This window comes from Eurytemora carolleeae, unplaced genomic scaffold (assembly GCF_000591075.1).
Source record: "Eurytemora carolleeae unplaced genomic scaffold, Eaff_2.0 scaffold639, whole genome shotgun sequence".
In the NCBI taxonomy this organism is placed as follows: Eukaryota; Metazoa; Arthropoda; class Copepoda; order Calanoida; family Temoridae; genus Eurytemora; species Eurytemora carolleeae.
Window position 1 is genome coordinate 9,512 of NW_019396548.1, and position 15,833 is coordinate 25,344.

General features: G+C 31.2%; 2 protein-coding genes across 3 annotated transcripts; one reads left to right on the forward strand and one right to left on the reverse strand.

Moving 5' to 3' along the window:
* The first annotated feature begins 235 nt into the window (after positions 1–235).
* Positions 236–6,829, forward strand: LOC111705310 (uncharacterized). 2 transcript variants are annotated; one of them, XM_023477811.1, is made up of 8 exons: positions 236–584; positions 2,492–2,612; positions 2,679–2,750; positions 2,886–2,931; positions 2,998–5,164; positions 5,227–5,562; positions 5,624–6,144; positions 6,215–6,829. In XM_023477811.1, exons 2-8 carry the CDS (start codon positions 2,548–2,550, stop codon positions 6,386–6,388), a joined length of 3,381 nt encoding a protein of 1,126 aa, XP_023333579.1. In that variant the 5' UTR covers positions 236–584; positions 2,492–2,547; the 3' UTR covers positions 6,389–6,829. The 2 variants fall into 2 exon arrangements, with proteins under 2 accessions (XP_023333579.1, XP_023333578.1); XM_023477810.1 differs by lacking the exon at positions 236–584 and having other exon boundaries at positions 1,471–2,612.
* A 773-nt stretch (positions 6,830–7,602) lies between these two features.
* LOC111705311 (uncharacterized) lies at positions 7,603–12,389 on the reverse strand. The gene is made up of 7 exons (XM_023477813.1): positions 12,298–12,389; positions 11,599–11,660; positions 11,036–11,132; positions 9,818–9,936; positions 9,481–9,567; positions 8,486–8,528; positions 7,603–8,122 (listed from the first exon to the last, which is right to left on the reverse strand). Exons 1-7 carry the CDS (start codon positions 12,322–12,324, stop codon positions 8,009–8,011), a joined length of 549 nt encoding a protein of 182 aa, XP_023333581.1. The 5' UTR covers positions 12,325–12,389; the 3' UTR covers positions 7,603–8,008.
* Between the last annotated feature and the right edge of the window lie 3,444 nt (positions 12,390–15,833).

Genomic DNA, 15,833 nt, shown 5'->3' on the forward strand with positions numbered 1-15,833 from the left:
ACTATGCAACTATCTATCTATCTAACTATCCATCAGCTCCCTGATCTGTGTTTAAAGCAGTAAATTTGTATATGCCTAGAAAATAGGCCACTCAAGTCAAGCATATAACTATACACAGTATGCTTAAGATTTACTAAATCTGAAAACTTTTCAGAAATCTAAATAAAGTTAAAAGTTATTGTTTAGTTCTATAACAGTTATTCATCAAAACATCAAATATGAAATGGTGAAAAATAGTAATTTTTTTAAAAAGTTTTTAAATTGTGAAAAGGTTGAAAGTTTTAAAAGAAATTATTTTTTATAGTCATTGCCCAGGATAAAAGACAACTTACAATTTAACATATATAAAGAATACAGACAACAAGTTCCTGAAACAAATTCTAGTTTTGTTTTTGAAATAACTGTCTTTGAAGACGACTTTAATACTCATGCGCACACAGACAAGCCTTTAGTTAGTTAATATAGTGATTAATAGAAAATAGAGTGTTATTGAATCAACTTCAGTGCATGGCAAATAAAGTGAACAAATGAGATATAGCTCAACCATTCAGTGGACTTTTGGGAAGGGAAAAGTTAATGAAAAAGTAAGTTTTTTTGTTAATTTTGTTTTGAAAACCTCTATAAATATTATGTTACATATTTCTGAAAGTGTTAGTCCTTCACATTTTAGACGTATAACAGTTTAACGAATAAAAATTTCTAAACTTCGTAGATAAAAAGACGACATTAATTCCACTGTATTGATTGATTGATTAACGTATATTTCTATATGTATCTAAAGGCGAACATCTAGCTTAAATATGATTAAACTCTAATGTTTACACTGCAATAAAGGGAATAGTATTCCTTTTTTTCATAAATTCCAATTCAAGATAATCTTCTCATTTCGATAAAAAATCTTTATTCAACGAAATTAAAATTTCGGGGTTGCAAACTGATGCAGTAAAGATCATCTTAAAATTTTGATATTTATCGGGTCTCTCTGTAAATTTCCTGAAGGTGTAAACTTGATTCCGGGGAAAGGAATTCAATGTTTATAAAAGTAAAAGAATAATGTTTATGTCTAGCTTCATACTTCCTATAAACAATCTGAGTCATTTTAAAACGAACATTTTGTGTGGAGTATCATAAATCTTGAATGATTGATCTAGATATGTAACATGGGATATTTATTTTAATTTTAGGATAAATGTTTGATCCCTAAATATTCATATATATGCAGCCTAGAACTCCCACCAATGAGAGTGCACCAAACCATAGTCAAGTGTCTCTGTCTGTATCACATGACCAGTATACTGCACTACCATTGGTAGGAGTTTTGATGACGTCATAAGTTATTATCGATTATATCTATCAAAAAAGAAAATAAAAATTATAAATAATAATTGGTGAAAATTACAATTAGGTTTCTCTGGGATATATTTGTTTTCAGATTGGTTGCATATTTGCTGAATGCTGCTTAAACCTACCATTTCTATACTAGATTGTATATATATGTATGAATTTTGCTATAAACTTTACACAGTTTTATATCAATTTCTCAAGACAGGAACACCAGATATAAATTTCATGGGTTGCGATCAAGAGCTAAAGTAATTAGCTTTAAGCCTATACCCTCTTTCATTTTTCCTTTACAGTCCCTTTAAGGAGATTTGTTTCACCCTATAATCATCCATTCACCTAATTCGTCCGTCTTTATATGTGTTTATACAAATGCCTATTGGAGGTCATTTGAATCCTAAACATTTTGCTTTCTCGTTTATTATAAACAGTAAACACAAAATGAGATTGGAAACTTTCCTTTTGCTTTCCCTTTTTAATCGAAAAAATAATTCTCAAAACTTTGTTATTATTCACCCCTTTTCAGCCTTTTTTCTACTTAATATAAGATAATAAACAATGATTATATTATTAATAATTTTTATATGAAAGTTATAACAAATTTTGTCATGACAAAATATTTACTGAAATAAAAAATCTAAGATTAAAATCTGTAAAAGATGCCAAAGATCAATCATTGCAAACATGTCTAAACAACATTGAAGTGAAATATTCAAAATATGTTAATTTTGTAAAAAATAATTTCCCCTGAATCTTCTTGAGTATTCTGCCCAGTTGAAATAAACACCCCACAATCTCAATATCAGCAATATCCGTTAGCACTTGCTGTTCTCTTCATAGTACATTCAGTTTAACTGTACACTGTACATACATTCAGTTTAACTGTACACTGTACATACATTCAGTTCTTACAGTTCAGATCATTCTGTTCTTACTGTACATTGTGGTGATAACTTGTTGTACACTGTACAAAGCATACTGAACACGTTCGACAGAGTGTCGTTGCTTTAAGCTAAAAAATATGTGCATTGTTTCATGTTCTAAGTTTAGAAAGATAGAAAATGATGCTGAAAAGTAATTAAGTTACATTACATAAAATCTGAAAGCCATCAATATCATCAAAGTCTGACACTGAACTTAACCATGGAAGGAAAAGCCAAAAAAGATGAAGCAGCTAGCCTGGGGCCAGGAAGGAAAGAGAGCTTTATGGTTGTGGAGGAGGTTATTGAGACAAAAGAAATGCTTGCTCCGCTCCAAGACAATGATTATGAGTAAGTTCAAATTGATTCATTAAGAATGCAGCAATCATAGCAGTTTCAGTACAATGATATTTTCAGAGATATTGATTACGAAGAAATATCAAGTCCTCAGCTAGTGACATGTGGGATGCTCATCATTCGGGCTACAGGGTAATTCATTATCATAAAAACTATATTACTTATTTTGTTCCTTTAATAACCTCTAAAAAATCAGCTTTAGTTAAATAAAATCAAAGTTACTGCTAGAAAAAGATACTTTTTCATAACCTTGTAATTATTTTTTAGATCAAATGAAATTGATGAAAGTGACAAAATCGAAATCGAAAAGCAGGCAAGCAATTTAAATGAAAAATCAAGAATTTGTTTAAAATTTTGAAACCTAATTCTTGTTTTTCAGATGGAGGATATCAGAAGCATAAGAGGAAAAGAGATCAAACATTTAGAGGAAAAGAAAAAGAATTTGAAAAAAGATCAAATGCCCGAAAAATTTAAAACATTGGAAAGGAATGCAGAGTCTGAGTCTAAAAATGCAAACAGCTTAAAAAACAAAATCCTTGAAATGAATGAAAATCAAGAAGAAGAACTGAACCTTGAAACAGAATGTAAGCTAGCTGCACTGCATGAACCTGTCAAGAATAAACAAACAAATTTGACTGCCCTTGAGGATGCAAGAGTGCAAGAAAGCAGTTCTTTGCATCCCTTGTACCCAGATTTTTCTGTTTCTGTGCTTAGGTTTCAGGATGCAATAGAAAGCTTTTCCCAGGCTGTGTTCAATGATGCATTTGATTCAATGTTAGGCAACATTCAATCAACAGAAAGTGATATCACAAACATAAAGAAAAGTACATCAAAGAGTAGTGACTCTTGTGATGACAACCAATATAAAAACCAGAAAATTGTGGAAGAAAGTCCTTTACTTAATACCAAGGTCAGTAACAAGTTGACCGAACTGAAAGGCAACTCATCTAGTGTGATTGAGCCTGAAATGCTTGAGATTGTAGAAGAACCCATAATGGCAGAGGTTGCCTACACTGTTGGTACAAAACAAAAGCATGTGCCGTCAAAGATTGAGGATGCAAAGTCTAGTCCTGAGTACAAGCCAACTGAAGGTGATGATAAGCGTAAACATTTTGAAGAAGAACCCTTCACAAATACAAATGTCAATAAAAGGCTCTCTGAAGATGAGTATGGACAGGATTCCAGTTTTATAAAACCTGAAATACAGGAAGTGATTGAAGAACCTGTTATGCTTAAGGATGCCAATACTGTTGGGACAAGGCAAGAGAAAATACTGTCAAAGACTAAGGATAAATCATCCAATCTAGAAAACGAGCAAACTGAAAATAAAAGTAAACTTTGTGAAGATAAACCTTTGCTAAATACAACAATCAATAACAAATTATCAGAACTTAAAGGAAAGGCTTCCAACTTTATTGAACCTAACAAGCAAGAAGTGATGGAAGAACCTATTGAAGCAGTAGTTGCGTATAAAGTTGGAACAAGAAAAGAACCTCAAAAATCATCTGAAGTCTCTGAAAATTCATCATATGAGACTCACAGTGATGATTTGGAAAATTTCAATCCAGACAAAGATTATGAGCCTGCTGATAAAAGCAAACAAAAAGAAGAGAATTTCATTACAAAAGAGTCTGTTCATGACAAAAAGTCTGTCAAAGTGACAGAATCTGGAACTGAAAAGTTAATTTCAAATTTAGACAATGGCAGCAGTAATATTGGAAATTTACCACAGATAATTCCTGGTTATAGAGTAAAAGATCATGATGAGACATTTGATAAAATTTCAGAAAATGTACAAGAAACCCCAAATATAGATGCAAGTGCGGGGTTAAAAAATACATGTGAAATTGTAAAAAATAATGAAACTTTTAAAAATCAAAAGGAAGTAAGTTGTGAAAGCGCTCCTAAAGATAGAATTCAGTCTATTCCGGATGTCTGTATCACCCCTGACACTTCAGATATTACAGAAGATGATAAAGACAATGTTTTTATAAGAGAAGCAGATTTAACCAACAATAATTCTTCAGCTGCTCTGAGGACTCATGACATTAATGCTAATCCTATTTTTCCAGAAAGTGATTCTGAAGGCTGGGTAACCATTCCAATCTTGAGAGGATTTAGTGATTCTGAAGCATATACAAACATTGCTATGTCAATTCAGGAACTCTCTGATAATGAAGGGTATGAAGAAAGTAATAACAACTCTCCCATCATACAAGAAGGAGATGATTTTAAGAAAATCAAAAAATCTTCTGTTCCATCATTTCAAACTGTTGAGTTTGAGGATGTGTCAGAGCCTGAATCAAAGGTTCTTTCCTCAAAGAATACTTCTGAACCTTGTGCTAACAATCATACAGCTGAAAGTTCAATAATTCATCTTGCATTTTCAAGGGACAATGAATTACAACTTGAAGAGAATGCTGAAGAGCTTAGCACAAACATCACAATTCTGAAAGAGCATGCCAAAGTCGATGATACTATTAGCGGTTTAGAAACTCCTGTGATGTTACATGAAGAGTCTTTGCAATATGATCAGAGAATAACAGGTAAAACTTTCTCAAAGATAATCTGTAAATATTTTAAAATACTAATTTGTTCCTATGTTTAGAAACTTGTAATTTAAGAGTTGAGAAAGACAAAAGTGCGGGGAACAGCATTTCAATCAGGAAGGAGAACAATTTTGAAGATCATGAAAGTTTAGGCATAAAACAAGACAGAACTATTAAAATAGCAAAAGACCTTTTAAAAATAAAAGAACCAGAATCACAAAAAGCTGAAAGTAAGATGATACAAATTGATGTAAAACTTGAAAACAGTTCTGAAGAGCTGGAAACAAAAGTCACAAATCTTGATGAATATGCCAGTGTCAATGACAATATCAGTGGTTTAGAAACTCCTGTAATTTTACATGAGGAGTCTTTGAAATATGAAAAAAGTGAGACAGGTAAAAATTTCAAAGACATATTTAAATACTTTTTGCAAAAATGATTCATAATTATTTTCAGAAATTTGTGATACACAGAATAAGGAGGAGAGCAGTCTGGAAATTAACATTCCAGTCAGTGAGGAAAAAGAATCTGAAGAACCTTCAGGTTTAAATAAAAATCAAGATCAAATTTTTGAAATTGATGAAGACATTTACGCATCAAGAGATGCAAGGTTACATCAAAAAGTACTTCTAGAAAATGAAAGAGAAAAAAAATTGCATGAGAAGGGAAATGCATCAGAAACACAAAAGAACCTTACATCTGAAGTTACTGAGAAAGCAGTTGAAATAACAGAGCCAATTAAAGATATTGAAGTTGTTTCAGAGGATAAAAAAATAACAGAAAATGCAGAAAATAAGAAACAGGAAGTTTCTTACTCCACAAGTAACTCAAAAGCATCAGAACATCAATCATTAAAAAAAAGTTCTGAGGAAATAAATGTCTACAATTCAGAGAACTCAATCACAGCTGAAGACATCATTGGGGACAAAACATCATTTCAGCACAAGATGGAAAGTACAAATGGGACAGAACAATTGGTAAATATTTTAAGCAAAAAGTTTTTTTTTGCAATTTCTGAAATGTTTTGAATATAATTTGATTTTTTAGAGTCCTGGAACAGTTTCCATCTGGTTGCAAAGGTTTTCTTTAATTATGCTAGCCGGTGCAGTGGTTTGCTTCTATCTAACACCAAGCTATGATGAGAACAGCTGTGACAAGAATGAAAAAGGAGTTCCAGCTTCTTGTGCTCTTGATGGTTATGCCTGGCTGTCCAGATTATAATTATGTGTTTTACCCTCATTTACTAAGAATTTAATATTACACCCCTGTGAGTGCATGCATTGCATTCCTGATTTCAGGGTTGCATTGCAAGCTTTTCCCTACTTTTTGTACTGTATTCCTTACTATGTGACTATAAACTTATAACTGTTACTGCTTTAACTCAACATTTACATTAACTTATCTTTTTTTCAATTGTATTTTTTAACAAAGTTTTAGCCAGTTTTCCATTGGTCTATTAAATGTTTTCGGAAAAATAACACTTTAGTAAAAATATCTAAAGTTACATATACTGTTCTTTAAGAGCAAAATAATTCATAAAATGTGATATCAACATGTTATCAACCTTTCATTATAGAATTGTTTACTATTTCTAAAAGCAGAGAAAGAACTATAAATGTATGTATCTAATGTTTATTTTATTAAATAAATCTTAAATCTTTATATTAAACTTATTTTGAACACATTTTGAAGAACATAAAGACTTTGATAAATTAGATAAGTTCCGCTTAATTTGTCACCAGAAAAATAGTAAAACCTCAGATAATCTCCAAATGGATAGATAAGATAACTTTAATCCATTTATTTCAGTATTTTCTGGTAAAAAGGGAAAGACAAAATGAATGATTATTTTGATTTGGAGACTGTACCTGACAAAAACTGTCAATTTCACTTTGTTTAATCAGTTTTTTTGTAATACTTCAACGGTTTTTGATAAATAAGAGAAGTTAAATTTTCTGAAACATTGCAAGGCTGGCAATTGTTTATACGTCACACAATCTTTATTTCATAATTCTTATATCTTTGCAACCTGACATAGTAGACCTTTGATAGTTCACACTTTAAAATTAAGAATTCTCTTAGATCAAATTGTCAAAGTTTGAAATATTGTGAGTTTGAGCAAGTTATAAATTCCTTCTTACCACTTTAACAGAGATTCTGGAACTCTTACAATCCACGTTCTTTCTTTCATTAAATATTTATTTCTTTAAAACAGGGTTACGTTATTTTTACATAAACATCAATAGTGTATTCAACATATTTTAAGGTTTTAATTTTTACGACTTTAAAGGGAATGTTCGCAAAAAATGAATGGGGGTATAGGCTTACGGAGATAAATAATCGCTTTTGATCGCTACTAATCTTTCTTCTATCTGTTGCATCTATAATGAGACGTTTTTAACAATTTTCTCCGTATAGACGCAACAGATAGAAGTAAGATTAGTAGCGATCAAAACCGATTATTTATTGCCGTAAGCCTATAAGCCTTTAATCTTTCGCGAACACTCCCTTTAAATACGTTTGGTACAACTAGATTACATGTTACTTTTCGAAATCAAAATGTTAATGTTTGGCTACAAAAAAGTATAAATATGTTTGTGAGTTATAATCAAAGGCCTAGGCGTTTCGACATTTCAAAGTAAATCCAGTCTTTAAAATTGATGCAACTTGTTAGAGCAGTCTGGACCAATGTGAGAAAAGAGAAAAAAAATGTTGATTTTTTTTTAAATGAGCATTTGGTTTGTTTTCGTTCTAGAGATCAAAGAAAAATACAAAAAAAAATTAACAAATAAAAATTTAATGAATGCATTGTTATGAGTATAACTGGAGGTTAAAAAATAATTAATCTACAATATTTATAATTTGAACCAAACAATGTATCAAGCAGTTACTAACAGAAGGATTGGTCAGTGGGAGAGGTAATCCAATAAGCACTGCCCAGACTACAGTGCCAATCTTAAAAAGTGACAAATGTTCATATTTAGTGGAAAAAATCATTACAAGGATTAACGACGTAATTTGATCCACCATTTAATAGAGTGGCTTTAATCCTTCTTATGGTCAAAGAAGTTTTTTTTTCAATTTTGATTTTTCTGTGAAAGATAATTATGGATATGTACTGCAGAATGTATGGATATGTACTGCAGAATCAATATTATGGATATGTACTGCAGAATCAATATTATAGGATATGTACTGCAGAATCAATATTATGGATATGTACTGCAGAATCAATAAATCAATGAAGGAATCTGTCACCGATGTGAGTCTTAAAATACTAGTATAAAATTTAATTTAAAAATCAGTAATTTTTCTCACCATAGTTATGATCCCAAAATTCTCGAAATCGTCGCCGAATTCCCTAAAAATCACATATTTTATATCTATAATCTATCACATGAAGATAGTACAATTTTTTCTTCATAATTGCAATGTTGTTATTTGAAAAAATGTGTGTTTCATAAAACTAACAAAAACACTGTTCCCAGAATCATTTTACCGAAGCATTTACAAAACGTTTTCTTAAAGAACGTTTCCTTACTGAAAATTTAACCTCTAAAAACGTTTCCTGCCACAAAACGTTTCCTTACTAAACGTCTCCTTACACAATACATTTTTTGATACCTTTTGTAAGGAAAAGTTTTTTAACAGGAAACGTTGTGTTGCAGGAAACATTTTGTGTGGGAAACGTTTGATGGCAGAAAACATTTTTTGGCAGGAAACATTTTGTGTGGGAAACGTTCTGTGAGGAAACATATAGTAAGGAAAAGTTCAGTATGGAGACGTTCAGTAGGTAAACGTTTAGTAAGGAAACGTTCAGGAAGGAAACATTCAGTAAGGAAACATTCAGTAAGGAAACTTTCATTAAGGAAACGTTCAGTGAGGAAACTTTCAGTAGGGAAACGTTCAGGAAGGAAATTTTCAGTAAGGAAACGTTCAGTGAGGAAACTTTCAGTAGGGAAACGTTCAGGAAGGAAACGTTCAGTGAAGAAACATTCAGTAAGGAAACGTTTAGTAAGGAAACGTTCAGTAAGGAAACTCTCAGTAAGGAAAAGTTCAGTACGGAGACGTTAAGTAAACGTTTAGTAAGGAAACATTCAGTAAGGAAACTTTCAGTAGGGAAACGTTCAGGAAGGAAACGTTCAGTGAAGAAACATTCAGTAAGGAAACGTTTAGTAAGGAAACATTCAGTAAGGAAACTCTCAGTAAGGAAACGTTCAGTAAGGAAACGTTCAGTAGGGAAACGTTCAGTGAGGAAACGTTCAGTAAGGAAACGTTCAGTAAGGAAACGTTTTGAAGGTGCTTCATTTTACCTGTTACCGAGAAAGTAGAGTGTCCAAGCACAGATAACCCAGGCGAGGCCGGTTATCCACCAAATCCAAACTATTATCCTAATCACCCTGGACAAAGGAAAAGCTTTGAAGGGATTGTTTACCTGTATGAAATTGTGTTTTAAGAAACACAGACGAGCTCAGCCTGTTTTATGTACTAAAATATGTATCTGACAGCTGTCAGGATAAGCATATTATCACATGATCACATTCCAAAAAAGAATTTTTTAAAGAAAAAAATTTATGAATTCAGAAAATAACTAAATTTTCCTCCGAGATGATTAGGGAAACTGAAGAAAAAGTGTTCAAGTTAAAAGACCTGGTAAGTTGAGATTCCACTGAAACGTTAGAATCCTGTTCTAAACTTGACTTAGAAGCTAGAATGAGAACAGCAAGGAGTGAGCAGATAAAAAGAGCCCAGGTGAAAAGAGTTAACACCTGAAATGAAACAGATGATACAGTACAGTAATTACCATTACAAATTATCATCTTCTTAGTTGTTTAACTAGGAACTATAGCTTTCAACCCCAACTTTGTGTGGAAACTAAGATTTCCTTTTAAAGTCAAACTTAAAATTTGTAAACCAAACTAAGCACGCTCCTGTGATGTACCGAGTTACACAATCAAAATATTTGAGGCAAATCGGTCAAGAGGGTCGTGAGTTATGATCGGACATACAAGCAAGCAAACAAAAATTACCAATTATATTCATTAAAAGTAGAAATTTATGTTTTTTCTGTTTTTTTTTTGGTTTTTTTGTATGCCCTATCATATCTTATGAAACCCTTGACCGATTTGTCGTAAACTTTGATTGGTTGACTTGGTAAAATCACAGAAATCTTCTTGGTTGGAAGAATTGTAAAATTGCTGATTTTGCGTGAGAGCTTACAACTCTCTGTGGGTAACATTGTAAATAGTCATTCTAATTTAAAGGGACTGTTAATTTAAAATAATGAAAGGGGGGCATAAGCTCAAGTCTAACAATTTTAGGAGTTGGTCGCGACAAACTTTAGTTCTATCTGATGTCCTTTTACCAGGAAATTGATATAAAACTGTGTCAAATTTATATACAAAAGGAAGTCCAGCCATAACAATTTCTCGTCCGAGAAAATGTTTGGCATACCTCTGCCTATCATTTTTCTCAAGGAACCACCCCGAATAATTTTATGGTTTTCACTTTGATTAGCAATAAACTCGGAATTATTTGCGGTATTCTACACCAGAAAAATCTGAAAATGCGCGTAAAGAAGGTGAACATTTTTAAGGACATCGAGCTCGAAAACTTTGATTCAATTGAAATTATTTTTTTTTAATTTACAAAATTTCAATATTTCATATAAGCCCTAATGTGGGCCGATTCTCAAAAAATAGTTTTATCTTGGAGGATATTAGACAAAAATATATTGAAAGGACGAGGATTTAGAGATGGCTCGGACGAGGAAATGAGAAGAATGTGGCTCGGACTAGAACTATTGTTGTGGCTGGCCTTTCCTCCGCTCCTTGTAATCTAATATTTCTAAAATCTAAAAATATTTACCTTGTCCTGATATCTAGAAACTGACCATCCTAACGACAGCAACACAGCCACAGCAAAGGAAAGCACAGTCAAAAGAAATGCCCCAATTTTGACCCACCTAAAGTAAAATTTATAATTTTTCTTATAAACATTGCGATTAATAAATAAAGAATTATTTTTGTTGTATTATTTTCATGGCTAAAACAATTAACAATGAAACTCTTTGAAACTTGGTAATTTTAAAATAATGGCTGTCAATGCCACAAACACATTTTCTAATCCCTATATATTTGCAACCATATGTCGTAAACCTTAGATACGTCAAACTATCAATTCTACTAGATCAAATAATAGTTAGAAATATCACAGGTTTACACCATCGGGTTGCAAAGTAATTTCAAGCGACACTCCATGCAAAGATAGCAATGACTGAATAATCTGATATATTATATTATATATGATATGAGAGTACCATTGTGAATCCGGCATTGCCCTCTTTGTATGGAGACTCACTTGAAATTACGCTTACAGTCTCATTAATAACTAAAATGAACTAAAAAAGTTAAAAGTGACAAATAACACACCAATCGCAGATTCTATGACAGAGGCTTGGTGATTCATGTTTTTCTCCCGGAATTGCTCCAGACTAAACAAATAAAATATATCACAAAAAAAATAAAAAAGCCAATTTTTAGATTAACAATCCTTAGAAAAAAAACTATAAAATTCCGCGATCAAAATTTTGTGCAATATTTCTCTTCTTTCCAGGTTGCCCACTCATATAATCAAACAATCCGTTTCAACCAGTAAATTCAAATAATTCTTTTTTTTTCTTTTTCAAGTTAATATTTTTCTTAAATACTGTCTGTGCGGGAAGCCGACTAAAAACCGATTCAGCCAGCTCCGTCTCCCTCCCATAAACTGTAATATATTGTTGTAATTTATAATTATCCATTTTACATTTACTGTTTATGGCCAAATATATAATTTGATTTGATTTGATTTNAGATCATATGTCATATACAACCCTCTCCCTTCTCAAGCCCCCATGTTTAAAAATACAAACACACAAACACAATAATACAGTACTCTAAGAAAATGCTCTTTTTTAAATTTTGGTACAAATTGTATCAGTATAGGAGTAATTATTACATTTAAAAATTTTTATAATGACCTTAAGATTTACTGAAAACGTTTCAATCCGTAAATTTAAGTATTATAATCACATAAGAAAATATTAAAAATTATACCAATAAAAATAAATAATAAAACTTTTTTTTAACCTGATTTAATTCAGCGAATTCAGCCATGTTGTTTCCCTTTTGTTATCTGAAAATCATATATAAAAAGGACTATGATAATTGCTAACTATTCATACCTGGAGTTATGCACAAAAAAACAAACACACAATATGCTGGAATGATGCAATTGACACAAATAAGACAAATACCGATCAGAACAAATCAACATTGTTGTCAATTGGCTGATAAAAAATAGTTTTTTTATTGTTTTTAAGCTGAACCATCCCATATTATTATAAAATATTTTGTGTTTGAAAAAAAAAATACTATTACTATATTACTATAAATAATATAAAAGGAAATTGAAATTAATTTTTCAATATTCTTAGAGATATATTAATATAAATATTAATATCAGGAACACTGAAATTAAAAACACTCAATACCCCATAGCCCGCACCCCCTGTAAACGCCTCTGGAGACACAAAATTCTTCGAAATAAATAAAAATATTAACATCAAATATACGTTTTGGGTCTTGACACTTTGAGTTCAGCTGAGAAACTGGACTTAATAAACTACTTCATCTCATGAAATTACTCCATGTCGATTTCAACAGAAGATGCAATATCAAGCCGGCTGCAGGTCCAAGCAAAACCGGTTTTTGCAACAGTTGTAATGTTCTTTAAGCATAAATGTCCATATATCCATTATCTTACAGGATAATTATAATTCATATTACATATATAATAAAGCTCTTCGCTCCTATATATTTGTATGTATATATGTTAGCTATTATAGCTGGCCATACGGCTGGACTTAATGGGCTGACATTTTTTGAGGGAACCCTGGGGGTACTAGGCTAAAATAATTCAAATTTTTTTCTTCAAAATTTCTGCACTCCAACTGGTTTAATATATATTGATATAGATTTATGTATTCAAACTTAAGTTTTTTTTTAAATTCAATTATAAATTGGTTTTAAACATTGAATATTCAGGGCAAAATAATCAATTTAAAAAAGAATTTTTATTCTTATCTTACCCCTGTTTTAAGCATTTCATTTTCAGGTGAAATATATCTCTAGATTTGAATCTGTTTCGATTTCTACTCAAGGTGCAATACCTGCCAAAAACCAAACAAAAATGGGTTCCCTCATTTTTTCATCCTTCATATTAATAACACACAAACATAAATACGATGTACAATGTACATTACAATTTCTTGGATTGATCTTAATGAGTAACACCATCCATGATCGTCATGCGTCAACTATGAATTCCTTGAAAAACTGTAGTTTCTTAATATTTATTAAATTTATGATACTTTTTTCGTAGAAAAATAAAAAATTTTAAAACCATTAAATAATATCTTAAGTTGGTTTTATAATGTTTGAGTTTAATTTACTGGTTATTTCAACAAATGTTGAAATTTCCAAAACAAGGCGCTTCGAATAAAACCGATTTTTAGAATATCTATTTTTATACATGACAAATATATACAAGAGAATCTAAAGTTGATTACATTAAATAATATCTTGAATTGATTTCTTTCTTTAACCTTTTTAAGAAGGTACCCCTTTCTCTTTGCATCTCTATACACATTTTGCTTGTTTATTATTATTATTATTATTCTCAAATAGACGTCAAAACGACTGAACCGATCGGGCCCAAATTGTTTGTGTATTCTCCACATTATAACTTATCAATCCAGTCGCAACTTCTTATTTTCTAATCTCTAACAGCTGGGTGTTATCCTTCAGTATTTCAACCATAGAATAATTAAAATAACACATAGGACACTAGATGTCTTCTTTTCAAGATTTATATGTGTTTCGTTCACAATAACCTTGAGGCAGAAGCCCAAAGAAGTTGCGTGTAGTCGGCGTAAATCAGACTCTCTCTCTGTCTTCGTTCTATACCGACTATACGCAACTCCGTTATTGTGAACGAAACACACATAAATATTGAAAAGACGACATCCTAGGTGTTATTCTAATTAATCTATGATTCCAACTCTGTAGTAATTTTATCTATAACTTCTCCATAGTTTGACATCAGATTGCAATGAATAGAATTTGAGTTTTAAGGAAGCAACTGATCATAACTGTTGTTTTGTAAATAAATAATTATATTATTTATCCATTATTCCATATAGATTCAGCCTGCTTATAAACAGTCTCATCAATTTTTAGACAGGGTTGACTTTGAAGTGTTGCAACGCCTTGGGTTTGGATTTTACCGCTCTAACTCACTTCTGCTTTTCTATAGCCCTGTACATGATTTTAGCACTATAAAGCACATGTTGTTAGCTTTGCTTTTTTTAGAAGTAATTGGCAAAATTCTCAACAATTTAAACTTGAGACCATTAAATCGCAGTGATTCACACAACACAACCACTTCAAACTGAAGTAAATTCACGCAAAATAAAATTTTTTTTTTTTGCCATAATTCCTCTTGTTGAAGAACTATTTAAGTAACATTTCTAATACAACCGAATAAAGGAATTGAGTCTTTGTCACAAACTCTGAATTTTTAATCCCCATTTCTTTGGAACCCAATGTCGCAAATCTTTGATAATTCAAACTTATATTATTTGATCTAACAGAATTCATAGTTTGAAATATCTAAGGTCTACGACATTGGAATCCAAAGATATAGGGTTTAGAAAAGCAGAATTTGTGGCAAAGACTCAATTTCCTTTGCTTTTACGTACAATTGTGCATAAAGTTTGAGCTAGAGAAGCTACAAGGTCACCAAGTCCCACCGGTAATGTGAATTTGACCTTTATCTTTCTCTAGTTCAAAGTGAAAAAGATGTAGTAATCGAACATTTATTTAACGAATAGAACTTTTATTTATAGATTTGTTATACATTAAAGGTGACTGAAAGAATATCTTGGTAAAAACACAAGAAATATAAAAAATCTGCAGTTCAAATTATTCAGAGCTGAAAACTTTAGAATGAGATATCCATAATCCCGATCGGTTAATTAATCTGGAGATTAATAACAAGAGGAGAACAAGCATTATTTAATCTGGAGATTAAGAAAGAGTGGATCAAGCATTAATCTCGTTATCCACCATTCAAAAGTTCCCAGCTCAGATCAATTAAAAGATGAAAGTTTGAAATAAATCAAATTTTTTTTCTAAACGTAATATTTTCAATATGAACTGTAGCAAATATGAATGAATTTTTTCACCGGGACACATATTTCTCTGAAAAGGGGCATGAAGCGCCAAAAATGATAAATGTCATTGTTGACGAGATCAAAATTTTTAATTTTAAGTTTTTCCTTAATTTCAAATAAATTAAAAACAAAAATAAAATTTGCATGAACGTACAGTTGAGCTTTGCATCACATTCAGTTGGTCTAAGCTAGATCAAATGTAAAATTTGTAAATGTTATTTAAAAATGTCAGAAAGGTTTGGACAAAAATGCAAGTTTGAGACTCATGTCGGTTTTAAATTTAAAAATCTTTCCAGTATATAGATTTAAAAATATCAGTTCAAAAATTGAGTAATTTTTCGAATCTTTGGTTATTAAATATGCAACTTTCCACTTAGGCCTTAAACATTT

Bases quoted from the DNA above. Each gene is read 5' to 3' on its own strand.
- LOC111705310 (XM_023477810.1), top strand. From the start codon at position 2,485: ATGGAAGGAAAAGCCAAAAAAGATGAAGCAGCTAGCCTGGGGCCAGGA. The intron at 5,165-5,226 runs GTAAAACTTTCT...TCCTATGTTTAG, and splicing joins ATATGATCAGAGAATAACAG to AAACTTGTAATTTAAGAGTT. The intron at 6,145-6,214 runs GTAAATATTTTA...TTGATTTTTTAG, and splicing joins CAAATGGGACAGAACAATTG to AGTCCTGGAACAGTTTCCAT.
- LOC111705311 (XM_023477813.1), bottom strand. From the start codon at position 12,324: ATGGCTGAATTCGCTGAATTAAATCAG. The intron at 11,661-12,297 runs GTTAAAAAAAAG...TTATTTGTTTAG, and splicing joins AATTCGCTGAATTAAATCAG to TCTGGAGCAATTCCGGGAGA. The intron at 9,937-11,035 runs GTAAATATTTTT...GTTTCATTTCAG, and splicing joins TTTCTAGATATCAGGACAAG to GTGTTAACTCTTTTCACCTG.